A 23,508-nucleotide genomic window follows, 5' to 3' on the forward strand; every position below is an offset into this window, starting at 1 on the left:
GGGACACGCCCCATTACTTTATCTTTTCTGATCCCTTTCTAGAAAACAGAGCTGAGGCCCCTGTTTCTGCTGCTATGCACACTGCTATGCACAGAGGTCCCATCCGCTACACTGACAGCAACCACATCCAATCACGTCCTCCCAGGCAGCTTGGAGGTACATCCAAACGAACTGGGAAGTACATATGTGTTGGCTAGAAACAGAGAATGGATGCCACTTCACATAGGGGCAAGAGTTTGCCAATGGCTGGAGTGTGCTCCAATGGGATAGTCTAGTAGGTACTCAGTGCAGGTAAAGAAAGATAACACCTGACTCAAGCCCACCCAAAGGAAGAGATCTCCAATAAAGCCATTCCAGAGAGTGCATAGCATTCTAATTCTAGCTGAGGCCAGCAAGCTTTTCCTGTGAAGGGCCAGAGGATAAACCACCCTACCTCCGCCACAACTATCCGACTCTATTGCAAAATGAAAGCAAATGCTGGCAAACAAACAAGTGTGTGCAATCCTTCATAGTCCTGGGTGCACACTGAGAACTATTCACAAGAACTCGGATGCTAGCAATGCCACCCTGGTGTCTATCAGTCAATGGACAAGCATAATGTGTGTCCAAACACCCTGCTCTTACTCAGCCTTAGTGATCTGGCCGTCCAGGTTACAAACATATGTTAAGATCATTACTCAGAAAGAGGGATGTCTACTCAAAGGGACAAATTGTGTGAGAGGCATAGAAATGGATTTCTTTTTTTTTTTTTCGGAGCTGGGGACCGAACCCAGGGCCTTGCACTTCCTAGGCAAGCGCTCTACCACTGAGCTAAATCCCCAGCCTAGAAATGGATTTCTAAAGATGAAATTGTACCCCTCAAACTGACTACCACATTATTCAAACAATGGATCCCAAGAGAGTGGAATTCCTCTCTAGAACTTAGAAGGACAAGGTCGGATCTCTTTGTTTCTCTTCCAAAGGTGGCCACATTGAATGTATCTCTCTTTTCTGCTTTTTTACTATTAGTTTGGCTATCTTCATTGGCTTCTCAAGCATACATGTTTGAACCTGGCTGCTTAGGGTGCGGACTTTGGTAACAACTGTACTGATGTGATATCACAAAGACAGATACAAGAGGGGATGGGATTGCCACTGTGGGGTTGGGGTTACTGGTGAATGAAGGGTACTAGTCCCTGTAGGAAAAAACAGACATGGGGAGGGAGGATTACTGATGAATGGAGAGTACCAGCACCTGTGGGAATAAGGGATTGGGGTGTCAGTTACTGATGAATGGAGAGTACCAGCACCTGTGGGAATAAGGGATTGGGGTGTCAGTTACTGATGAATAGAGAGTACCAGCACCTGTAGAAACAGGGGACTGGAGGTTACTGGAGATGGGTGCAGAGCTTCTGCTTGGAGAATACAAACATCTTGAAAGGAGACAGAGTAGCAACCCGCTGTGGAAGTACTCAGAGCGCTGACTGTACAGTCTCAAATGGCAAATCTGGTACTATGCATACTCTATCATGGTGAAAAAAATTGTCCATTAGGGGGTACTTTATTTGTAAAAACAGGTCTAGTGCTTTCTATAACATCAAAGAATTATTCCAACCATAGGAGACACAAGGTGGCAAGTGCAGTCCTCTAGTGTCCTTGGCCACTAAACTATTTCAACTTCAAGCAAACATCCACACACATAAGCACACACACATACATAGATATCCAAGCACACAAACACTCATACACATAAACACTCGTGCACATAAACACCCACACACACAATCACATACACAAATACCCATGCACATAAACACATGCACATAAGCACACATGCACATAAACACACATGTACATAAGCATACATGCACTAGGATATGGAAGATGACACATTTACACTGCTTGTGTGAACTTCCACCTCAGGTTTCTGACTTGAACCATACTCCAGTCCTGAGCAGAGGAAACTCTCCATACAATGGATCACGTGACCACAGGTTTCAGGGGCCCAGTCCTGACTCAACCCACAGTCTCAGTCCCTGTGCATGAATACAGGCAACTTGAGGAAAAGGCTTATTTCGACTTACAGCTGACAGACATTGTAAATGGGAAGTGGGCCTGAACCTGGCCAGGAGCTGAAGCAGGAGCCACAGGCACGCTGACTATTGGCCTACTCCCCCAGCTTGCTGGGCTACCTTGCTTATACAACTAAGGAGCCCCTGCTCAGGAGTGGCGCTACTCAGTGGGCAGGACTCCCACATCCATTATACATGGAGAAAACAACAGCTCCACAAACTTGCCTATTGGTCAATCTGATGGAGCCAACAATTCTTCAACTGGGGTTCCTCTTCCAAAATGATTCTACCCTGTTTCAGCTAGATGAAAAAGAAATACTGAAACAAGAACAGTAGAGTCGCATTTTGCCCAGTTGCATCGATGGGTCCCCCTGGCTGTCTGTATCCTGGATGCCGTGCATCTGAGAGGTGGGTAGTCTACAGAGGGCGCCAAGTGTAGGCGAGACACCGTCTCATGAATGGCTGCAGCCGTCCTTATATCTACCTCATCCAGGGGGATAAATATCCCTGTAGACACAGTGAAGCATGAGCTTGCCGTTCAACGTTTAACAACCTGCACACCTGTTCAGGTTCGTCAGTCGGCTAATAAAAACAAACCTTGGTTGTGTTTCAGATGGCTTCTCATTGCCCTGGTTTCTGCAGACGTACTGTAAAATTAACTGCGAACTGCCATTTCCTGCGGGCCCCACCCCCACCCCAGGTAGAAAGGGCTTAGAAGGCTAAAGAGCGCAGACACACACGGTGTCTGCAGAAATCATTTTCCAGGAAGATCAAATGTAATGTTTTCTTTCAACATGGACAACTGCTTTGAGATACTCCATCTAGGCAGCCTTGAACACAGCCTCCGGGGCTGGCCGATTACCCCTGACAAACGCCATTTGTGCTTGAGCGATGTCGTAGATGAAGTAAAAGAGTTGGGAGGCAGGGAGACAGAACGTGATGAAAGGGTTTTCAGTCTGCTGAGAACTTACTGTAACTTACACGTTCCCAGTGAGGCCTCACTTCCTGCCTGGGACGGGTCCCGTGTGATCTGGGGTTCTGAGCTGACTTTTGTTTGACGGTGTTCTCTCTTCCCCTTTTGCAGAGCAAAAAGAGGTTCACAAACAAAGAGGGCCACCAAGCCCTCATTCTGCACCATGAGCTAATAGCTGAAAACAATACCCTGAGGTTGGCCAGCCAGCGTGTCTGCAGCTGTCTGCAGCTCCCCTTGCAAGCTGTGGACATGTCAGAACACGCAGAGTGGACTGAAGCCCAGAGAAAGAAAAGGCCCAACAGTGTTGGAGGTGCGTCTGTCTGGTTCCTCAGAGTGCTCAGGCCCTCTCTCCTCCCTTCCCTCCCTCCCTCCCTCCTTCCCAGAAGCCCCAGTACCTACAGACAGAACAAAGACAAAGCCAGCCCCACTCCTGGCTCTCACCATCTTCCCTGTCCCTCACTCTTAAAGAATCCAGTGAAACTTGACCACAAGCACCGAAGGGCAGCAGAGAGCAGCCAGGGGAAAGACTGGATGAACAAGAAGCCTGTGCATCTCCTTCCACTCAGTGGCTGTGGGCAAAGAAGGGACAGCTTTGTGAGAGGATGGAGGTAAAACTCAAGTGTTGTGTTAGGCAGTCCGTGAACCTGCAGCCCAACTTCCTGAGCACGTGCATGGTAGGGTGATGGCCCAGAGGCCTCAGCCCATCCTACCAGCCATATTTGGGATCAGTTATGCCCCAAGACATAACTGTTACCACTCGGAGTCCTCTAAGCAGAGCTGCCCCTCCCCCTTTAGGGGAGCCACAGTATGTCTGAATGGATTACTGATGGACACACGGACCGACCCACAAGGCTGGTAAAGCTACTTCCCAGCATCCATGGGATCCCCTTGCAGATACTAAGCCCCTCACACAAAATGGCAAACAATTTGCAAATCGCCCACACGTGTGTGTTTTAAATCGTCTTTGCTATTTAAAGCTTAGTGCAGCGTTAACGCTGTATAAATAGGTGTGCTGTTGACTTAGTTACCACTCACTGCTGACCTGACACATCTCACAGTCATCTGAGAGGAAAGCGGGGATTGAGGCATTGCCTAGATCAGACTGACCTGTGTAGACTGTCGTGGTTATTGATTGGTGTAGGAAGGCCCAGGTCACTACAAGCTGTACCGCCCCTAGGTAGGTAATTCTGTGTGTACAAGAAAGTTATCAGGGCATAAGCCAGACAGGAAGCCAGCATACAGCATGCCTCCCTGTGTCCTGCTGTGCGTCCTTGGATGGGAGTGAGCTCCCAGTTTGGAGACAATGCTTGTGAATGGCAAGCAGTTCGGCCTCAGGTTCCTGTCCTGATGTCCCTCAGTGATCCTGTGACCTGACAGTATAAGGTGGAGTAAAACCCTTGCCCCCCATACGTTGCTTTTGGTTAGTGTTTTTACCACAGTGGCAGAAAGCAAAACAAAATAATTTTCGATGCAAGGTTGATTGAATCTCAGATGCAGAAACTATAGATTCAGTTGGGCACTACATACAATACACACAAACCCCTGGGGCCAGTCACTCGCCTGCAGCTCAGACTTTTACCTCTCCTGGGCATGGCAGGTTGTATAGACACAAGAGCCTTCTGTGGTACACTCAAAGGACAAAGACAGGGCCAGCAGTGTCCACTGACTGTACCGCGTCCCTCCTACCGGTATCAGAAATACTGTCTTCTTTCAAAGAGCTCCCTTGAAAACTGCCCACCAATTGTGTGTGGGTGAGCCAGGACTCCCAACCCGGGCTAAGGAGTGCTAGAATGAAAGCAGTCAAAACCACTGGCTTCACCAACTGAATGCCATTAAAGTAAGAGCTGACTCCCAGACGCAACCAGCAAGGCTGCTCCAATCAGGAAGAGGTAATGTACACTTTTCTAGTTAGGATCCCAGTGCTGTGAAAAGGGCCTCATCAGATCACTGTGCCTTTAAACAAACCATACGGAAAGCCCAAGGACCAAAATCAACAGGAGAGAGGGAAGGGAGAGGACCAAGAGGGAAAAAACATGACAGTAGCTCCCCATTCAGCACAGTAAATCCAGGACATGACAGCAGGTAACAACAGAAGTTCAGGAAGCTCGGCCAGCCATGGGGTTTTTTTTGTTTGTTTGTTTGTTTTTTTCTGAGGCCAATGGTATGAAGCCGGGGTGAGGTAGGACTAAGTCAGCCCACAGTGATCTGCAGTCTGTCAGCTGCCTATAGACAGAAAAGACAAGAACACCTTGAAGGTCGGTCCTCAGATCTAGCACACCCCTAACTAAGGCCAAGTCATCTGTCTGCAGAAACAGATTCTTTCCAGCTCTCCACAAAATGCATCCTTCTAGGAACATCTACCGGATGAGGCCCTCTGAGGCCCTGAGGACTTTGTGTGGGTGGTCCAGTCAGCCCCTTAAAGGCAGCTCTTATGTTTGCCTGTCCTTCGAGTAGTGTCTAAATTCTCAGTTAGGAAGTTAGTGTCTGCTTGGTCCTTCTCTGCAGGCTGAAGACATCATTCATTTACTTAAGGCTCATCTTTAGAGCAACAAGGTTGGCCCCTTCCCCACCCTGAACTCACCCCACATACTGGCCAAGCCCCTGCTTCATATCGGTGAATTGAACTTCATCTGCTCCCACACATCGCTGGTCAAATAGTTACTGCTTCCCAAAAGGAACGTAACCATCTGACTTTTGTCCCAAAAGCAAAACGGAACCGTATTGCCTCATTTGCGTCCTGCTAATATGGGGAGCACTAGGAGGAAAACCTTTGGTGACTTGAATTGGTAAGAGCCCAAAAGCTCTAGCGGCTTTCTTAGTGCAACAGTCCTCTGGCGCCACCTCGTGTACGAAGATGGAATGACTCAAGACTGCATCCGTGAACTTCGAGAGGTAGTCTCCTGAGAAAATATCAAGTATATTATTTGTATACTGGAAGCCTCTTTACCCAGCACCAAATGCTACTAGTTAAGAGATTGTGTAATAATAGCCTCTCTCTTCTCTCATCCAAAACTATTATAGTTGAAGGTCTTTGAAACCAGGACGGTCCAGCTGGGAAAGTTACAGCAGCTTGCTCCTGTATCCCAGAGGCTCAGAGAGGACACTGCAGACAGCTAAACACTGGGAGCTTTAATGGCCCCCACACCCTAGCACTCCTCTTCAGGACTGATCTACGTCACCTTAGAGGATGCTAGTGGGAATCTGATGTACAGATAAGATCTTGGAGGCAAAATAACAAAACAGGTTTCAGAGACTGACCAAAGATGCCTCTGCAGTCAGAGCACCCCCTTGGGGTTGACCTTCGTCTGCAGCCACATTCTGACCTCCCTCTGAAGGAGTTTAGAGCCTCCCTGAGTTGGACTGAAATTGTTTACTGTCCCAGTAACTGTGAGGAAGGCTCTGTGTGGCCCATTATACCACACACACACACACACACACACACACACACACACACACACACACACACGAGAGAGAGAGAGAGAGAGAGAGAGAGAGAGAGAGAGAGAACACACTAGACATTTCTGGGTTTTGATCTCGGAGTATGATGTGAGAACCAGGTCACTTGTGACTTTATGCTGTGTTTTGATCTCGGAGTGTGATGTAGACCAGGTCACTTGTGACTTTATGCCTGAGCTTGTATCACTAAAAGAAGCTGCTTGGTCCTTCATACTGTGAAAACTGAGAGACGGCACAGACTGACAGCCCCCTTTCTTGGGTGGAGGGCACCACTTCTCTTTCTCCTCCCACAGCTTCCTGGCTCCAGATGGTCCCAGGGACTCCTGAAGAAGGGCATCTAGACCATACAGTCTGAAGGTGGATGCAGGAAGGGGGAAACCCATCAAAACTGGCAAAGACATGGATTCTGAGCCTAAACCTACGGATGCCCAGAGAGTGTTTCTCAAACTCTTGAGGCTTCCACCACAAATGAGGGCTCTGAAAGATAATGCCAAGGTCCCATTTAGCCCTGGTCCTCGCAAGCAGAATCCACCGAGAAGACTTGCTTCATATCACTCTCAAGGCAAATTACACAGGGATCTGAGGTGGAGTTTGCTGGATGTCACTTGTCAATAGTTCAGAAAAGGACTCGGAAGCATGCAGGACTCCTCCAGAATTCCACATCACTAGTCTTCAAACTCAGCACAGGCAGAGATCACCTGGGAGCTCCTTCGAACTCTGCACTCTGCACACACACATGCGTACGTGCGACAACTGCGGACAAATGCGACCCAGCTTGTAGCATTCCTGACAAAGGTCCCAGGTGTAGCTCCCGGCCAAGAAACCAACATGTGTTTGTTCTACTTTCTCTCTAGGGACAAAGTGACCAGACATTAACCTGCCATGTAAGGCAGGATTCCTGCTGGCCAACTACAGACCTTCTAGCCTGAGACTGGCGACCTTCAGACTCAGAACCACAGGCCTAGACAGCCACCTCTACCCTGAGCAAGAGCACCCAGAGGCCCAGCCTGCAAGGCAGCCCTACCCTCAACCAGAAGTTAAAAATAACAATACAAGTAGAAATAAAACAAGTAAAACCACATGGTGTCTATGAAAGTTTTGAGGTTTGAGGGGCTTTCATTTTGAATGGTGTAAAAAAAATATTACTAAGTTACCAAGGGGGATCGGAAGAAGAAATTCTCAAGTAGCACAGAGGCAAACTATAGCCCACTACCTGTCCTTGAAAACAAAGCTAGGTGACTTGCTATGGCCTTGATTCTGTCTACAACACACCCAGGGCAAGGATTAAGAGCCTGAAAACTTAAAATATTTCATATTTGGTCCACTACAGAAATTTTGCCCAACTCTGGCCTAGTCTATCATGAGATACACTGCAGGTGTTAAAAACAGAACCATGTGTTAGGGGGCCAGACAACCAGGTGCTGTGGAAGCACAAGGACCTGGGGTCCATCCTCAGCACTCATGGGTGGGGGTGGGGTGGAGTGCAGGCTGAATAGTATGGCTATGGAGGAGGGCTCAATGGGGGATGGCACTTGCCACCAAGCCTCTCATCCTGAGCTTAATCTCAGGGACCACATGTCAGAAGGACAGACACAATGCCCACCAGTTGTCCTCTGACCGCCATAAGCACATATGGAACATACAGACACAGGCATGCACACACAGGTAAGAACACACACAGCATGCATGCACATGCACACACACACAGGCATGAACACACACATTCACATTCATGCACACGTTGCACACACGAATGTATTTAAAAGGCGAGCCAACACAAACTATTTTCGTGTTAGCTTCTACATCTAATGTACGAGGAAAGAGGGTCAAATATTGTTTGAACCCCGCCTGCTTTGCACCCACTGTCTTGCTGGGCTCCATGGAGAGAGAGAACTCAAGCTCTTGGGAAGAAGGGACATCAAAGAGAGTGAGGACTCCAGGCAGCAGCACTGGCTGCCTGAGGAACCCCAAAGCTCTGTCAGTCTTAATTCCATTCGGGGTCCTTGAAGGTCGCAGACTGCTAAAATGTCTGCCTCTTTTCTTGAACCCTAAAGGGACAAAGGGAGAAAAGACAAAAATGAGGCACGGGACAAAATGTGGCTTTAGCTGTCCTGGACCGACAAAGTGTCAGCAGTTGCCTAGGGGGTTGCCCAGTTCCCTCCCTGGAATGAACACAGAACTGAACCACCAGGAAAGACAAGAGGCCAAGCTACAGGGAGCAGAAGACATTTTATACAGGGAATGGGAGAAGCCTGAGGCCAGAAGTTCCCTAAACAAACTGGCTGGGGTATTTATAGCCCTGGGTCCCCACCTTCCACATGGATCCGTCTACCTGCCCCTGCGCCTTCCTGACTTTCTCCTCCCAGAGTCTCTGGGAGCAAGGGGCTGGCCACCATCTCAGGAAGCCTGCTCTAACCCTGCTTTAGAATCATGAAATAAACAGGGTCTGCGTCCCACATGGAAAGGCCACCCAGGAAAGGGACTTGTGTGGCTCAGGGTCCTTCCCTGCCTCTAGCTTGACAACCAAGGAGTGAACTGAAAAGGAAGATGGCGGGAAACCCTACAGCTTCCCACTCCACAGCCATCACTGACACCCATTCCTTCCCACTGCTGTTTATCCCTGAGTGACCAGTGTCACTCAGACTGCATGTCTGTCCAAGGCTCCTCACTGCCTAGAAGCCACCTCTGCTCCCCGTGCTGGGCTGGGAACATGGAGACGCTCCCATAGTTCACTAGTGTAAGAGAAGCAGGGCAGAAACACTAACCACGTCGCCCTTTAACAGAAACCGTCCGAAGCCTGCAAATGATGTCATATAATCCATTTATTCCAACCTCAGTGAAAATGCAGCTGGAGCACCCTCCATGGGAGGGGCCACGTGATCCCGAGAACTCAGGACAAGGGGGCCAGCGAACTACTCAGGATCTCAGCAGAAGCCTGAAGAATCCGCAGCTCTTCCATCCGCAAAGCTTCCACCAAACAGAGCTGACTTATCAGCGATCCTTTCCTTTCCTTCATGTCAGAAACCTGCAAGTTATTTTCAAAGTTTTATTATAATAGAAATGTATTATAATATTTACCATGTATACTGCTTTGAGGTAGTCAGTGGCTATAAGACTGAAAGTCCATAAGTCCCCTGCCCCCGCCCCTCCCCCAAGTGGGATCCCCACCCCTACAGGGAGTAACCATGGCTGCAATTCACCTCCAGATTACAAGATTATTTGTTCAATGAAAACAACTCTCTGAGGATGAGTGTACCAGCCAGGTGCCCCCCCCCACACACACGCCCTGGGAGTAGCCTGCTCTGGGAAACCCTGTGTGGACAGCACCCATCCTCCCCTGTGTGGACAGCACCTGTTCTTTTGTATTTTTATTTTCACTTAGCATAAAAGTGCACTAAAATTTTTAATTTTAATAATCATATTTCTTATAAATGATTTCTCATTAAAACAAAAAATTATGAAATTAAAACACACATAGAAAAAATTCTTGAAACGCTATTACTAAGAGATCAGACAATGATTTCTATCTCCTAGAACATGAGGCTAAAATTAATAATGAATCTAAGTACCAGATGATGAGTGAATAAAGAAAATGTGCGTATACTTACACAAGGGGTACAGTCTAAAACAGAGTCAAGGGCTGGTGATGGAGCTCGGGTTTGGAGCATGTGCATAGGTGTGAGGCCCTGGGTTCAAATCCCAATGTCTCACACACACACACACACACACACACACACACACACACACACACACACAAAGCAGGAAACCCTACGTGTGACATCAGGAACAAGCCAGGAGGACACGAAGTTAAATGAAATTAGCCAGAGCCTCCGTGTTCTTACTTAGGACTGTAGAAAGAATGGTGGGCACCACAAAAAGGAGGTGAGACTGTGGAGATGTCTGTCAGGAGACAGAACTTAGCTAGAGGGGAGCGATCTCTCTGGACAGCAGCATGTGACCTCAGGTTGACGTACGTTGTGTGTCTTGTTCTAACATACTCTAAGAGCTCTCGTTCTTGGTTAAGCAATCCACAGTGTACATGCACGGAAACATCATTGCTGTACACTGTCTGTAAAACCTGCAGTGGGGTGTGCTGGTCGGGGCGTGCACACGGAGAAGCCAGAGGGGGGTGCTGACCCCCAGCTTCTATTGCTGTCCACCTCTACTGCTTTGAGTCAAGGTCTCTCACTGCACCTGGAACTCAGCACTTGGACTAGGCCAGCGAGCCAATGAGCCTTCATAATTCTCCTGGTTCCACTAAATCCGCGGTCTCTGCCTATCCCCAGCCCCAGGCACAGGCATGCAGGCTGCCATTCCAGCTTGCACATGGGTGCTGGGGATCTGAACTCATGTCCTCACACCTGCACAGCAAGTGTGTCACCATCAAGGCCAGCTCCCCAGCACCAGTTACCTAACTTGTAAAATGTAAATCTGTTAGCACAGATTATAATCTGATAACGAGACTCTAAGGCATTTGCTCACTGGGGGTTCCTCAGACTCCCACAGCATGCGTGATGAGTGGCTTCAGGACTGGGGCCTTGTGCCCAGGGGGCATTAGGACACACACCTTGCGCAGCTCGGAGTGAATCTCCGCAATGAAATCAGAGCATATTTTCTGGGCCACGCCCAAGCTTGCCTTCTCATTCCTATCGGAGATTACGTCACCAATGAGCACCTTCTTCCAGGACGTACTGGAACAGAGATGTTTGACAGGGTCATTTCAGCGGGTCCCCAGGTCCCCAGGGATAGCATTGACTGTGCAGCATGACACACAAGCACGTCCCGTCTTCCTGAGCACAGTGAAGCGCATCTCCCAACCCTGTGCCGTCGCTCAGCTCAGCTCCTGAGTGGACGCCACCAGCACAGGAGAAGAGGAGCCAAGAGCAGACAGAGGGCCAGCTAGTCCGCTCCTGGCTAGCAAGGACTGGACTCTACTTTCATGACAACCCTGGGTCTGGTGTACAGGTGACTGAAGAGGCAGAAACACAGATCAGGAAGCCGGGCTCTGGCCGCAGCTAAGGCACTGCAAGCACCTTTAAGGGGAAGTTCTTCCTAAACGGTGACAACAGGGACACAGATCACTGCCAAATGCCCTGAAAATGGAAGGAGTCTGCAGCCAGGCCATTCTTCACACCCAAGTGAGTCACTTATGGTGCCTCAGCTTGCAGAAGTGAGGGCTTTGGGAAGATGAAGTCAGTATTCTGCAGTTGAAAGACCACAGGACTGTCAAGACAACAACCAGGGAGACAAAGACTTTGGAACAAGAAGGGGATCAATGCCAAGTCCCTCTACTTGGAAGAAAGGACGGAGGAGCGACTGGAGGCAGGAAATCTGGGTGGGCACGGAAGTGGCTTAGAAGCAGGAGGTCAAACAGCTGCTGAATATGCAAATTAAGGGTACACGGCAAACAGATATCCCCAACGGGACACCTCCGGTAACAGTCAAACATCTGCCCCAAAACTGACAGCACAAATGTCAGGATGTGACTTATCACACAAGAAAGTCAAGGGTTACAGTTTACTTGAGTGTGTCATCTATAATGAATATCTAATTTAGTCTTCATAATTCCCTACAAATAAAACACACCATCCCTTTCAAAAAAACAAAACTGGGAAGGTAAAGGTCCCGGTCACAAGGCAAAGCAGAGGCAAAGGTGCCACACACACCCGTCAGCTAGGACCCACCATGTCACTCACATGAGTCTAGGGTGACCTCCATAAGCAGTGGCTGCTTTAGCCTGAAAAGGAGATGCACATCTCGTTCCCACAGGGCCCACACAGAGCAAGCCAAACGAACAGTGAGTGACTGGGACAGCAGGGTGAAGAGAAGTGGGAGGAAGATAAGAATGGTGAGGAGCCACGCCCTTCCTGCCCCCATGCTGTGCGCTAGGCTGGCCACAGACCTTCCTGGGCTCTCTAGGGAACAGTATGAGGAAGGAGGCACAGTACACTATTCTATCATGGGCAATTCTCTTTTAAAAATCTAATTCCCAAGTAAGTGACCCTTGGTGCAAATCTGTGCTGTCCAAGAGTAAAGTCCATTTCTGGTATTAGGACAGGGAGAAACTTTGCTTCTAAGTCCCCAGAGGCAATGGTGAGAAATGCTGTAAGGACAGCTGGGCCTGTTCATACACACTGCGGGACACTTGCCCAGCATACCTAGCAGCAGCAAGCTGGAAGCTTCTGTCCTAATCCATCCTGGGCCTGGAGGAGCCCTGGACTGACCAGAGCAGTCTGACAGGCAGCTTAGAGACATACGTGATTGGCAGCCCCTCAGCAAAATTCACGCCCACACTGGGGTTCTTCTACCCCACTTATCTTACAGAAAAGCCCTTCAGTTTTATCAAGAAGCAGGTACAGCTTGTATGTAACTCGGGGGAAACTTACAACCGCTCGGCTTCCAGACACAACAACTTGAGAGCTGTGAGCAACCTCCAAGATGGTCCATCCCATCCAAACGTCAAATTTCTACAGGAGAAAAGCAGGCAACACCAAATGTGTCACTTAGAAATGACTCCGCGGCAAACACCTAAGAAACCTAGCAGTGGCTTTGAACAGGTACAATGTTAGGTCACCTCCACACAGGGGTGAGAAAAGTAGACTGAGGCTACTACAAGTGAAGCTAAGGTAACAACAGTCTTTGTGCTACACAAATGTTATCTATCTGCTCTGACTGTCAAGGCTCTGATGGCTAGTTTATGTCAATTTGACACAAGCTAGAGTCACCCGAAAGGAGGGAATCTCATTGAGGAAATGCCTCCCTAAGATCCAGCTGCAGGGCATTTTCTTAATGAATGAACAATGGGGGAGGGCCCAGCCCATGTGGGTGGAGTCATCCCTGGGATGGAGGTCCTGGGTTCTATAAGAAGCAGGCAGAGCAAGCCGCAAGGAGCAGGCCATGAGCAGCACCCTCCACGGCCTCTGCATCAGCTCCTGCCAGCAGGTTGCTGCCCTGCTTGAGTCCCTGTCCTGACTCCTCCAATAATGGGCTAAGACGTGGAAGTGCAAGCCAAACAAACCCTCTCCTCCCAGACTTGATTTTTTTTTTTTTAAGATTTATTCATTTATTATATATAAGTACACTGTAGGTGTCTTCAGACACACCAGAAGAGGGCATCGGATCTCTTTACAGACGGTTGTGAGCCACCATGTGGGTGCTGGGACTTGAACTCAGGACCTCTGGAAGAGCAGTTAGTGCTCTTAACTGCTGAGCCATCTCTCCAGCCCCAGACTTGCTTTTAAAGGCCACCGTGTTTCACCGCAGCACTAGTAACCCTAACTAGACAAGGTTAAAAGCCATTTCCAATCACTTTCAGTAAGACACTGAACTTGGTTTAGGGGACCACAGCAAGAGGCCTGGTAACAACTACATCACACATTTACAGTGAAATGAACGAGGAGAGCAAGCAAACGCAGCCACTGTCGCTCTTACCCAAACGGATTTTATCATCCAGAAAAGAAGACGTGAAAGGGTGAGTGTGGGAGTCTTGTCTAGCTCGCCCCTCATGTGTACCATGATGCCTGCCGATGGGTTCTGCTAGGGACCAGCATGGCCTGTGACTGTGCGGCACCATCCCACCTGACCCTGGCCTGGGTCACGCACAGGACTGTATGAGGCTTGACTCTCACAAGCTCAAGCAAGTGTACTCCGCCCCTTCAGTGTCTAGGACAATAGACACAACTTTACTACAGCCTAAGATCTTAAACACTCACCTGTCAGCCAATACAGAGGCAGGAGGATCACAGAAACCGGAGCAGGAGCATTCCCATGGAAAGTCCCTGACGGGACAACTCTAGACAGAACAGCACTTACCCTGTGAAGCCATGATCCTCCAAGATGGACAGCTTCTTGTGCACCTGCTTATCGGCTGGCGGGAGGTACTTGAGCAGCATCTCTACATTAAAGAGAGAGAAACAGCAGAGACTTAGGATATGATCCAGATGAAGCCCACGCCCCTCTTCTTCAGCCCACTTTCCCTCCCACCAGCCTCCCAGGGTAATCAGTGTCTCCTAGTTCACACCAAGTGTCCTCTTAAGGGCGACCCGCTGAGATCTCAGGTCCCGGAAAAGCAATGAGGTTCCCAAGGCTGAAGACTGAAGCGAGGCTCCAGCTGCCGATAGGCACCTCAGCAGCCTATGAGGAAGAGGTCAGAGCCCCCGCTGGGAAACAGCCAGGAACAGGCTGCCTCAGAATGTGGGGAGGATGGCAATACTGCTCTACAAGCCAGATTCAGCATGCACCAGTGACCGCAGCCACAACCTGAACCGGGAAGACTGGCCAACAGTTTTGGAGAAAGCAATGGATCTTTTGTTTTTGAGGTGATAGAAGGTGTTTTGAGGTGTTTTTGTGTCTTATAAAGAAAAAGTAGCAGGGATTTGGGGTGTAATTCTGACAAGAGCAAGCCTTCCTTTTCTTTCAGGGAGGGCCTGCACATGCTAGACACCCCAGGCCCTACCCCATTTTTAAATATAGTAGTTGTTCGATGGGTTCACCCGGCAACTGCTTACAGTGAGAGCCACCGTATGGCAGCTACAGGGACTCTGAATAAGGCCAATCTCAAAGCCGGCTTTCTAACTCACTGGATAAGCCCCCACTCTCACTTTTCTTTACAGAGATGTCACTACATATGTTGATGTGCTAGGAGTGTGCCACATACGTACGGAAGGTCAGAGGACAAAGTGCAGAAGCCAGCTCTCTCCTTCCACCCCGTAGGGTCCTCACGCTCTGTGGTGAGCACCTTTCCACTGAAGCACATCACTGCCCCAGTCTGGCCCTTCTATCTCTACTCTCAAGCACAGTTGGTATTCTGCCTACAAAGGTAGAGAGCATCTCATCAGAGTGCCTACACTCATCCTAGCCTATACAAATGCCTCGAATACACGCTGGGCAATGAAATCTCTCACAAACGGCTTGCTCAAGGCTTAGCTGCTTCTGCATAAGTGCTTAGGACGTTTCTACTCCTTTTGACAGGCGTATTCCACCTGCAGCAACAATGACACCTCAGAACAAAGATTCCTCCCAGCATGCTCATCAGCTAAGCAGCAATCTTCCACTCCACCGTCCTGGTTCATCACTCTGATGATCAATCTGATCATCACCCAATGATCTGATCAATCAGTATCAATCAGTTGTGCTGATTTTACTTCAACAGAAATTCCAATCAGGAAGGCCAGGCGGGCTCTGCCTGAGAAAAGTGAATGTTGCCTATGAGGGCACTCCCATTACAATAGGAAATAACCATCGGCCACTCCAACCTCCTGAGACAGGAACACATGCGTGAGGATTGCCAAAGGCAACAAAGCCATACTCCAGGAGCAGCCGCTGGTTGTCATGGGGACCGTAGCAGATGAACGCCTCCTGGTGCTTCCTACAGCGAGAGGCTGTTCTAATCTCATAGCACCTGGTCTTCTCGTTGAATGCTGCTTTCACCTGCAGGGAAAGGTATGTGATTTCTCTTTTAACACAGGTCTAAAAGGCTCACCAAGTTACCACAGTAATTTCAATCTGAGGCAGTTGTGATGCGCTTGGCCATGAGTCTCCTGTGGGTAGGGAATCTGACTCCTGCACTTCCGCCTGTTCCCTCCTTCATTCCTGGTAAGGGAGGACTCTAGTCACGAACTCTAAAAATGACCAGGCGTGACATCTGACTCTGGTCACATAAGATCAACAGGAGTTGATCTGTCACAGACAGCCTAAGGGAAGAAACTACGACAGTCTAAGACTCACTTCTAACTGTGCAGTCCTGACCACAGGATTTGTTTGTTTATAGTCCTTTAAGACAATAAAGGTCTTTTGTAGCTCAGGACCCTCAGGCTCCCCCCAACTGTAGCTGTGGTTCTTTATGGTCATCTTTAGATCACTGAGTTACAAACGCCCACAAACACACCAATAAAATCAAAGTGGAAAGGCGGGTGAGGGGGGATGATGATGACACTGACTGAGTCCCAGTGTCCAGCTTCACATGTCCTCTATGTGCCCTGTGTCACTGCCTGGGTCGATGAAAGACAGCGATCAGCACAGGGGCCACAGGCCTGGGAGGTAGCGCCGTGCAGACGTGCAGTGGCCCGGCACATTTACCTGACCCAGGTTACACCTCCACTACCATTCATTCCACCCTTGACTAAAACCCTTGTTTCTACATGGCGGGATCCTGTAACAACGGACACCTCTCCAAGCCAGCCTCTCACCTGGACATGTGGGCTGTGATTCAGCAGATCCAGGAACGGAGCAAGGGCACACGTGTCCGGCTCTGAGGAAAGGCACTCCTGCCTCCTAGACTTCAGGTACACAGCTCTGGTGTTCACTGTGCACCAGGCCCAGAGGAAGGCATGGTAGCTGAAAATGCTGTCCACAGACTCTGCAAACAGAGGCTGCAGGGTAGAGAAGAAGTCTCTAGAGGAGGCAAACAAATCCTGCACGCGGGCTCTCTGCTCTTCCGCCTTCGCCCTCAAAGGTCCCGGAAGAAGATCCACCACTTCTGGCTCCAAGCACACCGGGCAGGTATATGACTTGGGTAAAATGTCCAGGTAAGACTTCCAGAGGGAATGACTGCCTGCATGTCTTTCTGAGACCAAAAAGGTACACAAAGCCAGCAGAGGAGACACCGGAGGCTTCCACCTTGTAAAATAAAAAGACAAATTGGGGGAATTAAAGTGTGGACTCCAATGGTCTGATTTGCATCAGAGAGGCTGTGTTCAATCTGTCAACTCTCCAACCAAGACACAGGCACCTTTCCTGGGCTGCACCTCTCCAGAGCCACCCCTTCTGGGACTAGTAGGTAAGAGTCACTTTGGTTAAAAAAAAAAACAGCTTTGCACAGTGGCAGTATCATAGCCAGTGAGGTTTATCCAAGGTGCGATTGTTGCTAATTGGAAAAAAAAATCCAACTTGTTTCCAGCCTGGTTCTCCTATTGGAAGGAAGCCTCTGGGTTTCCCCTTGTAAAGATAAGTAACACAGGGGTACAGAGGGTAGAAAGACAGAGCGCTGTACCATCCAATACACAACTATTTAAATTTAAACTCTTTACAGCTAAGCAGTGCTTAAGACACATTCTTTAGTAGCACAAGGCGAGTTCCAGTTACTCCATGCGTCTGTGACTCCTGAATACAGGAGGAGGCATCCCCACCGCTGCTGGATGTCCTGCTGGACAACGCCACCACGACAGAACTGTGTCTGCTTAGTATGAACTGAGGGAATCCTCAAGCTTCTATCCCTAAACTCCCAGGTTCTAATGCAGATTATGTAGCTGCTGAATAATTACTCACAATTCAGTCCCTATGCACAGACAGACTTGGATACATGACCGTTAGTTCTTCAAAGCCCAAATCCCATGTTACCACACACATTGTACTTGCAATCTCAAGCATCCTCACATCTGCACAGGCACACAGGGAGCCAGGGAGAGGGAGTTCACAGGGAGCCAGGGGGAGGGGTTCATAAAGAGCAGGGGGGTTCACAGAGAGATGGGGGAGGGGGTTCATAAAGCTGGGGGAGGGGCACACAGAGAGCTGAGAGAAGGGGGTTCATAGAGAGCAGGGGGAGGGGTTCATAGAGAGTCAGGGGGAGGGGGCTCATAGAGAGCCGGGGGAGGGGTACACAGAGAGCTGGGAGAAGGGGGTTCATAGAGAGCTGGGGGAGGGGTGTCCACTTGAGTTGAGGATCAGCACCTCTGAGCCAAATGTAGAAAGCACTTCCCCTGAGGCGCTCCCTCACTCTGCCCTCAGGACACTACCATGCCCAGAACATGGCTCTCAACCTACAGCACCTGCTCTCTTCCATCCCTAACTAACTCTCTTCCCTAGTGTCAAATCCGCTCAAAGTTGAAGAAGCCAAGCTGGTACGATAGGGTGAACCTGGGGTGGTGAACTAGCATCTGCCAGGCTTTCTAGGGTAGAAGGAAATGGCTACACTGTTGTCACGAACACCACCCCATTCCATGCTTACTTTCTAGTAAATAGGGGACAGGGCTCACACCCAGGCAGCCTAGAAAACCTTGGCAATACAGATCACACCAAACCAAGAACAAACCTGGAAGAGAATAAGCCTTTCAATCGTACTAAGTATTTCTCGGCTAGCCAAGAGCTGGGTCCTCCTGCCCTGTGCACAGCACTGACAGGAACCAGGTGCAAGGAGTGGTCACTTACTTCTTAATGTAGGGCCCTACGGAGCTTCGGATCACAGTGTCCGTGGTGAGCAGACAGCTCTCAGGCAGTGAGATAATCACCTGGCCCTCCTTGCCAAAGAGAAAGTAGAGTTTAGGACACCTCAGCTTTGCAAACGACCTGAGACTGGATCCCATCATTATATATACCGAGAACCCCGCAGTGCAGACAATGCAGCTCTGGCTTGCAACACTGCAGAGAGAAGCAAAGACTGTACTAGGTCCATTCACATGAGAGATATTAAGAATCTGTGGAAGTGAAACCTCTGCTTTACCAGAACAGTCAATGATGATTAGTACGGGCTTAAAAATTAGCTCTGATTATGAAAGGCCAGCATCAGGAGATGAAAACTTCTGGGACTTAAGTCCAGTGGGGGAACCAAGCTGCACACCGAGCTGGCAGCAGAACATGGTTAACAATGTGTCAGGTCTGAAGGGATCATGAAGAACAGTTGAGGGTTGGCACTGTGAGACTCAGGAGAGCCACTGGTGCAGCCTCTGTTGCAATGGAAATGCCAGGACTGAAGGGGCCATGAAGAGAAACTGAGGTTTGGCAATGTCAGAGGCCAGGAGAGGTCACTGGTGAAGGTGCAGCCTCAACTGCAGAGGAGATCCCGGTATCCTGGAGATGTCAGGACCATGAGGTGACCACCAAGAACAGCAGCAGGTGTAGAGTGGAGCTGCCTCAGCCTACAAGACAAGCTGTGTGTTACGGATGCCAGAGCCCAGAAGATCACGAGTGAGCTCCAGATGCCAGACAAGGATGCAGAATTGGGAGGTACAATGCAAGACAGGTTGGATTAAGTATGATGTGTTTTTATGCCTTGGTTCTTCTCTTTTGGAATAAGAAAACATTTAACTTGTTTTTCTCAGTCTCAAAAATGCTGTTTACTGTAACAAAGATTTAAACTAAATCAGCCAGCATAAAGTACTTTAAAAAAATAATTCACACCACCAAAAGATACACTTTATATATTCACAACAAATATAAAAATGGAAGTCTACGAAAAAGGACAACTAAGTAACAGTCGGAAGAACTCTCTGGATCTACCACATTCTCCTTTCCTTACTGCACACCTCAAACAGGTCTGCAGAGTCAGAATAGTCTTGCAAGGCTTACCTAGAAGCTAAAGAAAATTATTGACGATGTGTTTAAATGTCTTATACTATTAGCAAACATGTCTCATAGTCTGCCTCGCTTCACCCTCTCCTCAGCTCTTCATCACACGGACGCCTGCAGACTGTCTGAAGTTGCACTCCCACTTATAACACTATGATCTATAGCAGTGTTGCCTGAAGGAAAAGAAAGAGCTCAGCATGATGGGTAGAGTCCCTCAGCTCATTAGCCTACACACCATTGCTGTACTTTGATAATCCACCTTTACAAGGGTCATTTCAAATGAGATTCTACCTCAGTGAGGTTTCTAATGCACAGTAGAAGTGCTCACCTCGTGCATGAGGCGCCATTTCCTTGAATGGATTTCTCCTGAATAGAGCTGCTCCAGGGAAGGGTCATTTCTTACCTAAAGTGTCCAGACCCTAAAAGAAACTATTATTTTCTGTGAAAAGACAGAAATACCAAGTAATCTGAAGGATTTATTTATTTAATTACTTATTTTTCTGATTGAGTCTCACTATGTAGATAGCATTGGCTGACCTAAAACTCACTGTGTGGATCAGACTGGCCTTTAACTCCTGAATCACCTGCCTCTGCCTCCACGGAACACCTAGCCTGGAAGCTTCCTGAACTTGCCATCAGAGACACTGTCATCCTCCACAGAAAGGCAGATCTGAACTAAGAATGTTCAGCAACTCTGAGCACCTGGGACGTGATGTTCAGCTTTGGTAGGCCACACTCCTCACAAGTATGCCAGCTCTGAAGAGAGTCCCGCAGTGCTTCTTCACACCCTCACATGAAGCACCAGGTTCTCATGAGCCAGTCAAGGGTAACACTTCTTCATTCCACAGCAGCTGTACTTGAATTCTTTGCCAGTGTTAGCATTCTCACCATGGGAAAGCATAATATTAGGTCTGAGGCATAAGGTCTGTGAGACCATGGAGAAGTTGTGAAGGACTCACCACTCACAATACAAGCTGTCGGGCTAGTTGTCTTTGCCCAGAGCACTGGAAGAAGGGTCTGCACTTGAGCAAGCTGGAGAAAGCCTACAGAAGCTTTTGCTTCTGCTCAGCTGCTGAGTCCAAGGGCTGTTAGGTATCCTTCAGCAGGGAGCAGCTGGAAGGGCTCTAACCACGCACCCATAACGTAACACTGCTGCACACCATTTAACTATCCCGGCACCTCTGCGTGGTCTGTGTGGACACAGCACACCAGGGAGGCCCAGCACCCTTAGCTGGCAGGTGTGGTAGACAATTGAAGAGCTGCAGCCAGGCTCAGGGCCAGCTGTCACGTCGTCCTGCTGTCCTTCTCCACCAGCTCTCACATGGTCCTGCCATCCTTCTCCACCAACTGTCCAGCCATCTAGTCCTCTTATCACAGCCTGGTGCTGCCCTGTCCACCCCTGCTTCTGCAGCTGCCTCAGAGTATGGACCCGCTTCACAGTCAGGAACCAGAGTGCCACAAGCAGATGAGGATGACCACCAGTCAAGGTTCCATAGGGTAAGGGCCACCAGAGACTAGAGATGACATCTCTGTGGAGGGTCTTCATGCCCAGAGTCGAGGCTGCACACCAAGGCCACAGAGTCCCTGCACTCAGGGAGAAGAGCGCCAAGGCCGAGAGGCAGCCGGGGAACAGGGGAGCACACACCTGGAGGTGGGATCTTAACTAGACTTCAAACTTTCAAAGTGTCAAAGGCTGTGAACGTTGCACTAGTTTGTACGGTGGCAAACAGCCTGTAAAGCCACTGAGGCTGGCCCATCCTTAGGAGAGGCAGGAAGCCTGTGCCCCTGCTTGGCTCCCTCAGAGGCTTTGGGAGTGACAGGAAGCTGGAAGCACACAGGCTCTCTGAGGAGAGGTCGTCTGTCCTCTCCATGCTTGTCTAATGTCCCATCAACTGCAAACTGTGTCAGCAGCAGTGTCTGTCACACAGAAAACTCAAGGTTCCTAGGCATAATCCTAACCAAACACACCTGTTTGTCAAGTGAGAAATGGCTACAGGTTTAATTCACTTGATGTGATCAAGCTTGTGCATATGCACACACGAGCATACGCATGCATGTGCGCACACACACACCCAGCAGCACACACACACACACACACACACACACCACACACACGCACACACACAGCAGCAGGATCCATCTTGGGCCTCCGGGATGAAGGAAAAGTCCTCACCTGCAGCGACGCTTTGCTCATCAGCCCTCTTCCTGTTCCTAGAAGAACCAAACCATGGAGGGTAAACACACTGCACCTTGCAGACCCTGGAGACCCCTTTACACACTCAACAGCGTCTCTTGGCCTCTCCCAGGGGAGCAGAAGGCTATTCTGGACAGTGACCTGGCCTCTGTGTGGTTTACACTCCTTGAGTAAAGATGGGTCCGGTCACGACCTAAAGACCTTGACACAGGATGCTCGCATTATTCTCCCAATGGCTGGTGGAGAACTCCATGTGCTGACCTAGGAACGTAACTTATGCTCACCCTTTGGTACGTGGAAACACAAAGAAGATCCCGCCCTTGGCTGGCATTCCAGGTGACATTCCTGTGAATGTCCTCAGAAACAAAATGGGTGTTGGGCCTGACAAGTGGAGCCAGGGAAGAGGAGATTCTTCATAGTAACTGTCTTACGATAGGAACAAACACAGAAAACTCCTCAGAAACATCATGGGAGGATGCCCAGCAGTCATCTGCCGAGCTCTAGATGCACACTCTTCCTCTTGTCCTGGGGATACTGTCCAGAGCAACGGTGCAACTCTTCCTTGTCACCTGTAAGCCCTCTGCCTCCCTGAATGCATCCACAGTTCACGCTGGCCAAACATTCTGCCCCTATAAACCCTCTGTCGATCAATGTTCAGCCTGCAGCTCAGTCACCACGTGTGACTAACTCATCCTCATGAGTACCATCTCACGTCGCCAGAGACACTGGGAAGCCATTTACCTTGAGAGCTGTAAGAAGTTAATGTCTTCCAAATGAAGCTACCGAGTGGCCAGAGGGAGGAGCCAACAGCATGTACTTCTAGGGCTATGGTTGCACGCGGCATGCCCTGCTGTGCCCCAGTCCTCTGGAAAAGCATCTTGGTGTGTTCTGTAGTTACCTTCAACCCACCCGTGGCCTTGTCTGCCACACATGTCCTTGGTACACTGCCCAAGTCCTAAGAAACTGATTCAGAACTAATGCCAACTTAGCCCCCACAAGAAGCTATCAAATTCCAGAGGGAAATGTTAACCTGCTTCTGTGCGGATGACAGGAAGCCCACAGAGCTGCTCCTCCATGAGTAAAGCAGATCCAAACTACCTAAGGGACAGTGTTTACTGACGCCCCCACTAAGAGTTCCTCTCCTGGAGCCACACACTCTACAGAAAAAGTAACTCAACTGGTTGGTTGCCACATGACTCATCCTCAGAAAACTACATGCTGTGCCTGAGACAGACCCACCTGTGCACACAGTCCCCCAAATCCGACCACTTCAAGGGATGTGGTGGAACATCCGACCAGTACACAGTGCTTGATGGGAGGCCTCAGGCAAGGTCTTTCCCTCAGGCCGAGGTTCCAGGGATAGCCAAACTTCTGCTAAGCTGTTAACACAGGCTTCTGTAACTTCTTTACCTCTTGTACTGGCTACGCAGTAAGGAAGCTCATCCTTGGGAGAGGCAATGTCTCCTCCCAGCATCTTTAGCTGCCTGTAGTTCTTTGTCTAGAGTGGGACCCGCGACATTCCACCCCTTCCTTGTTAACACGTACGCTGGCAT

General features: G+C 49.3%; 1 protein-coding gene and 1 pseudogene across 9 annotated transcripts in view; one reads left to right on the forward strand and one right to left on the reverse strand.

Moving 5' to 3' along the window:
* Window positions 1-730: 730 nt before the first annotated feature.
* Window positions 731-23,508, reverse strand: part of Setd4 (SET domain containing 4) — a 28,685-nt gene continuing 5,907 nt past the window's right edge. For 3 of the 9 annotated variants that reach the window (NM_001113747.1, XM_039087979.1, XM_063270280.1), the window contains 8 exons: window positions 21,935-21,972; window positions 18,625-18,713; window positions 16,668-17,097; window positions 15,735-15,909; window positions 14,293-14,374; window positions 12,867-12,947; window positions 11,048-11,171; window positions 9,285-9,505 (listed from right to left, as the gene is read on the reverse strand). In NM_001113747.1, coding sequence (NP_001107219.1) covers window positions 9,371-9,505; window positions 11,048-11,171; window positions 12,867-12,947; window positions 14,293-14,374; window positions 15,735-15,909; window positions 16,668-17,097; window positions 18,625-18,713; window positions 21,935-21,972 — 1,154 coding nt within the window. In that variant the 3' untranslated portion in view covers window positions 9,285-9,370. Of the gene's footprint in view, window positions 8,529-9,284; window positions 9,506-11,047; window positions 11,172-12,862; window positions 12,948-14,292; window positions 14,375-14,888; window positions 15,910-16,667; window positions 17,098-18,624; window positions 19,332-21,934; window positions 21,973-23,508 lie in introns of those variants that run through there. The other 6 variants (XR_005490970.2, XM_039087971.1, XM_063270278.1 and 3 more) reach the window with 6 other exon arrangements.
* LOC120095803 (U4 spliceosomal RNA) lies at window positions 17,288-17,440 on the forward strand (annotated as a pseudogene).

The sequence above is a fragment of the Rattus norvegicus genome, chromosome 11, assembly GCF_036323735.1.
Source record: "Rattus norvegicus strain BN/NHsdMcwi chromosome 11, GRCr8, whole genome shotgun sequence".
NCBI lineage: Eukaryota > Metazoa > Chordata > Mammalia > Rodentia > Muridae > Rattus > Rattus norvegicus.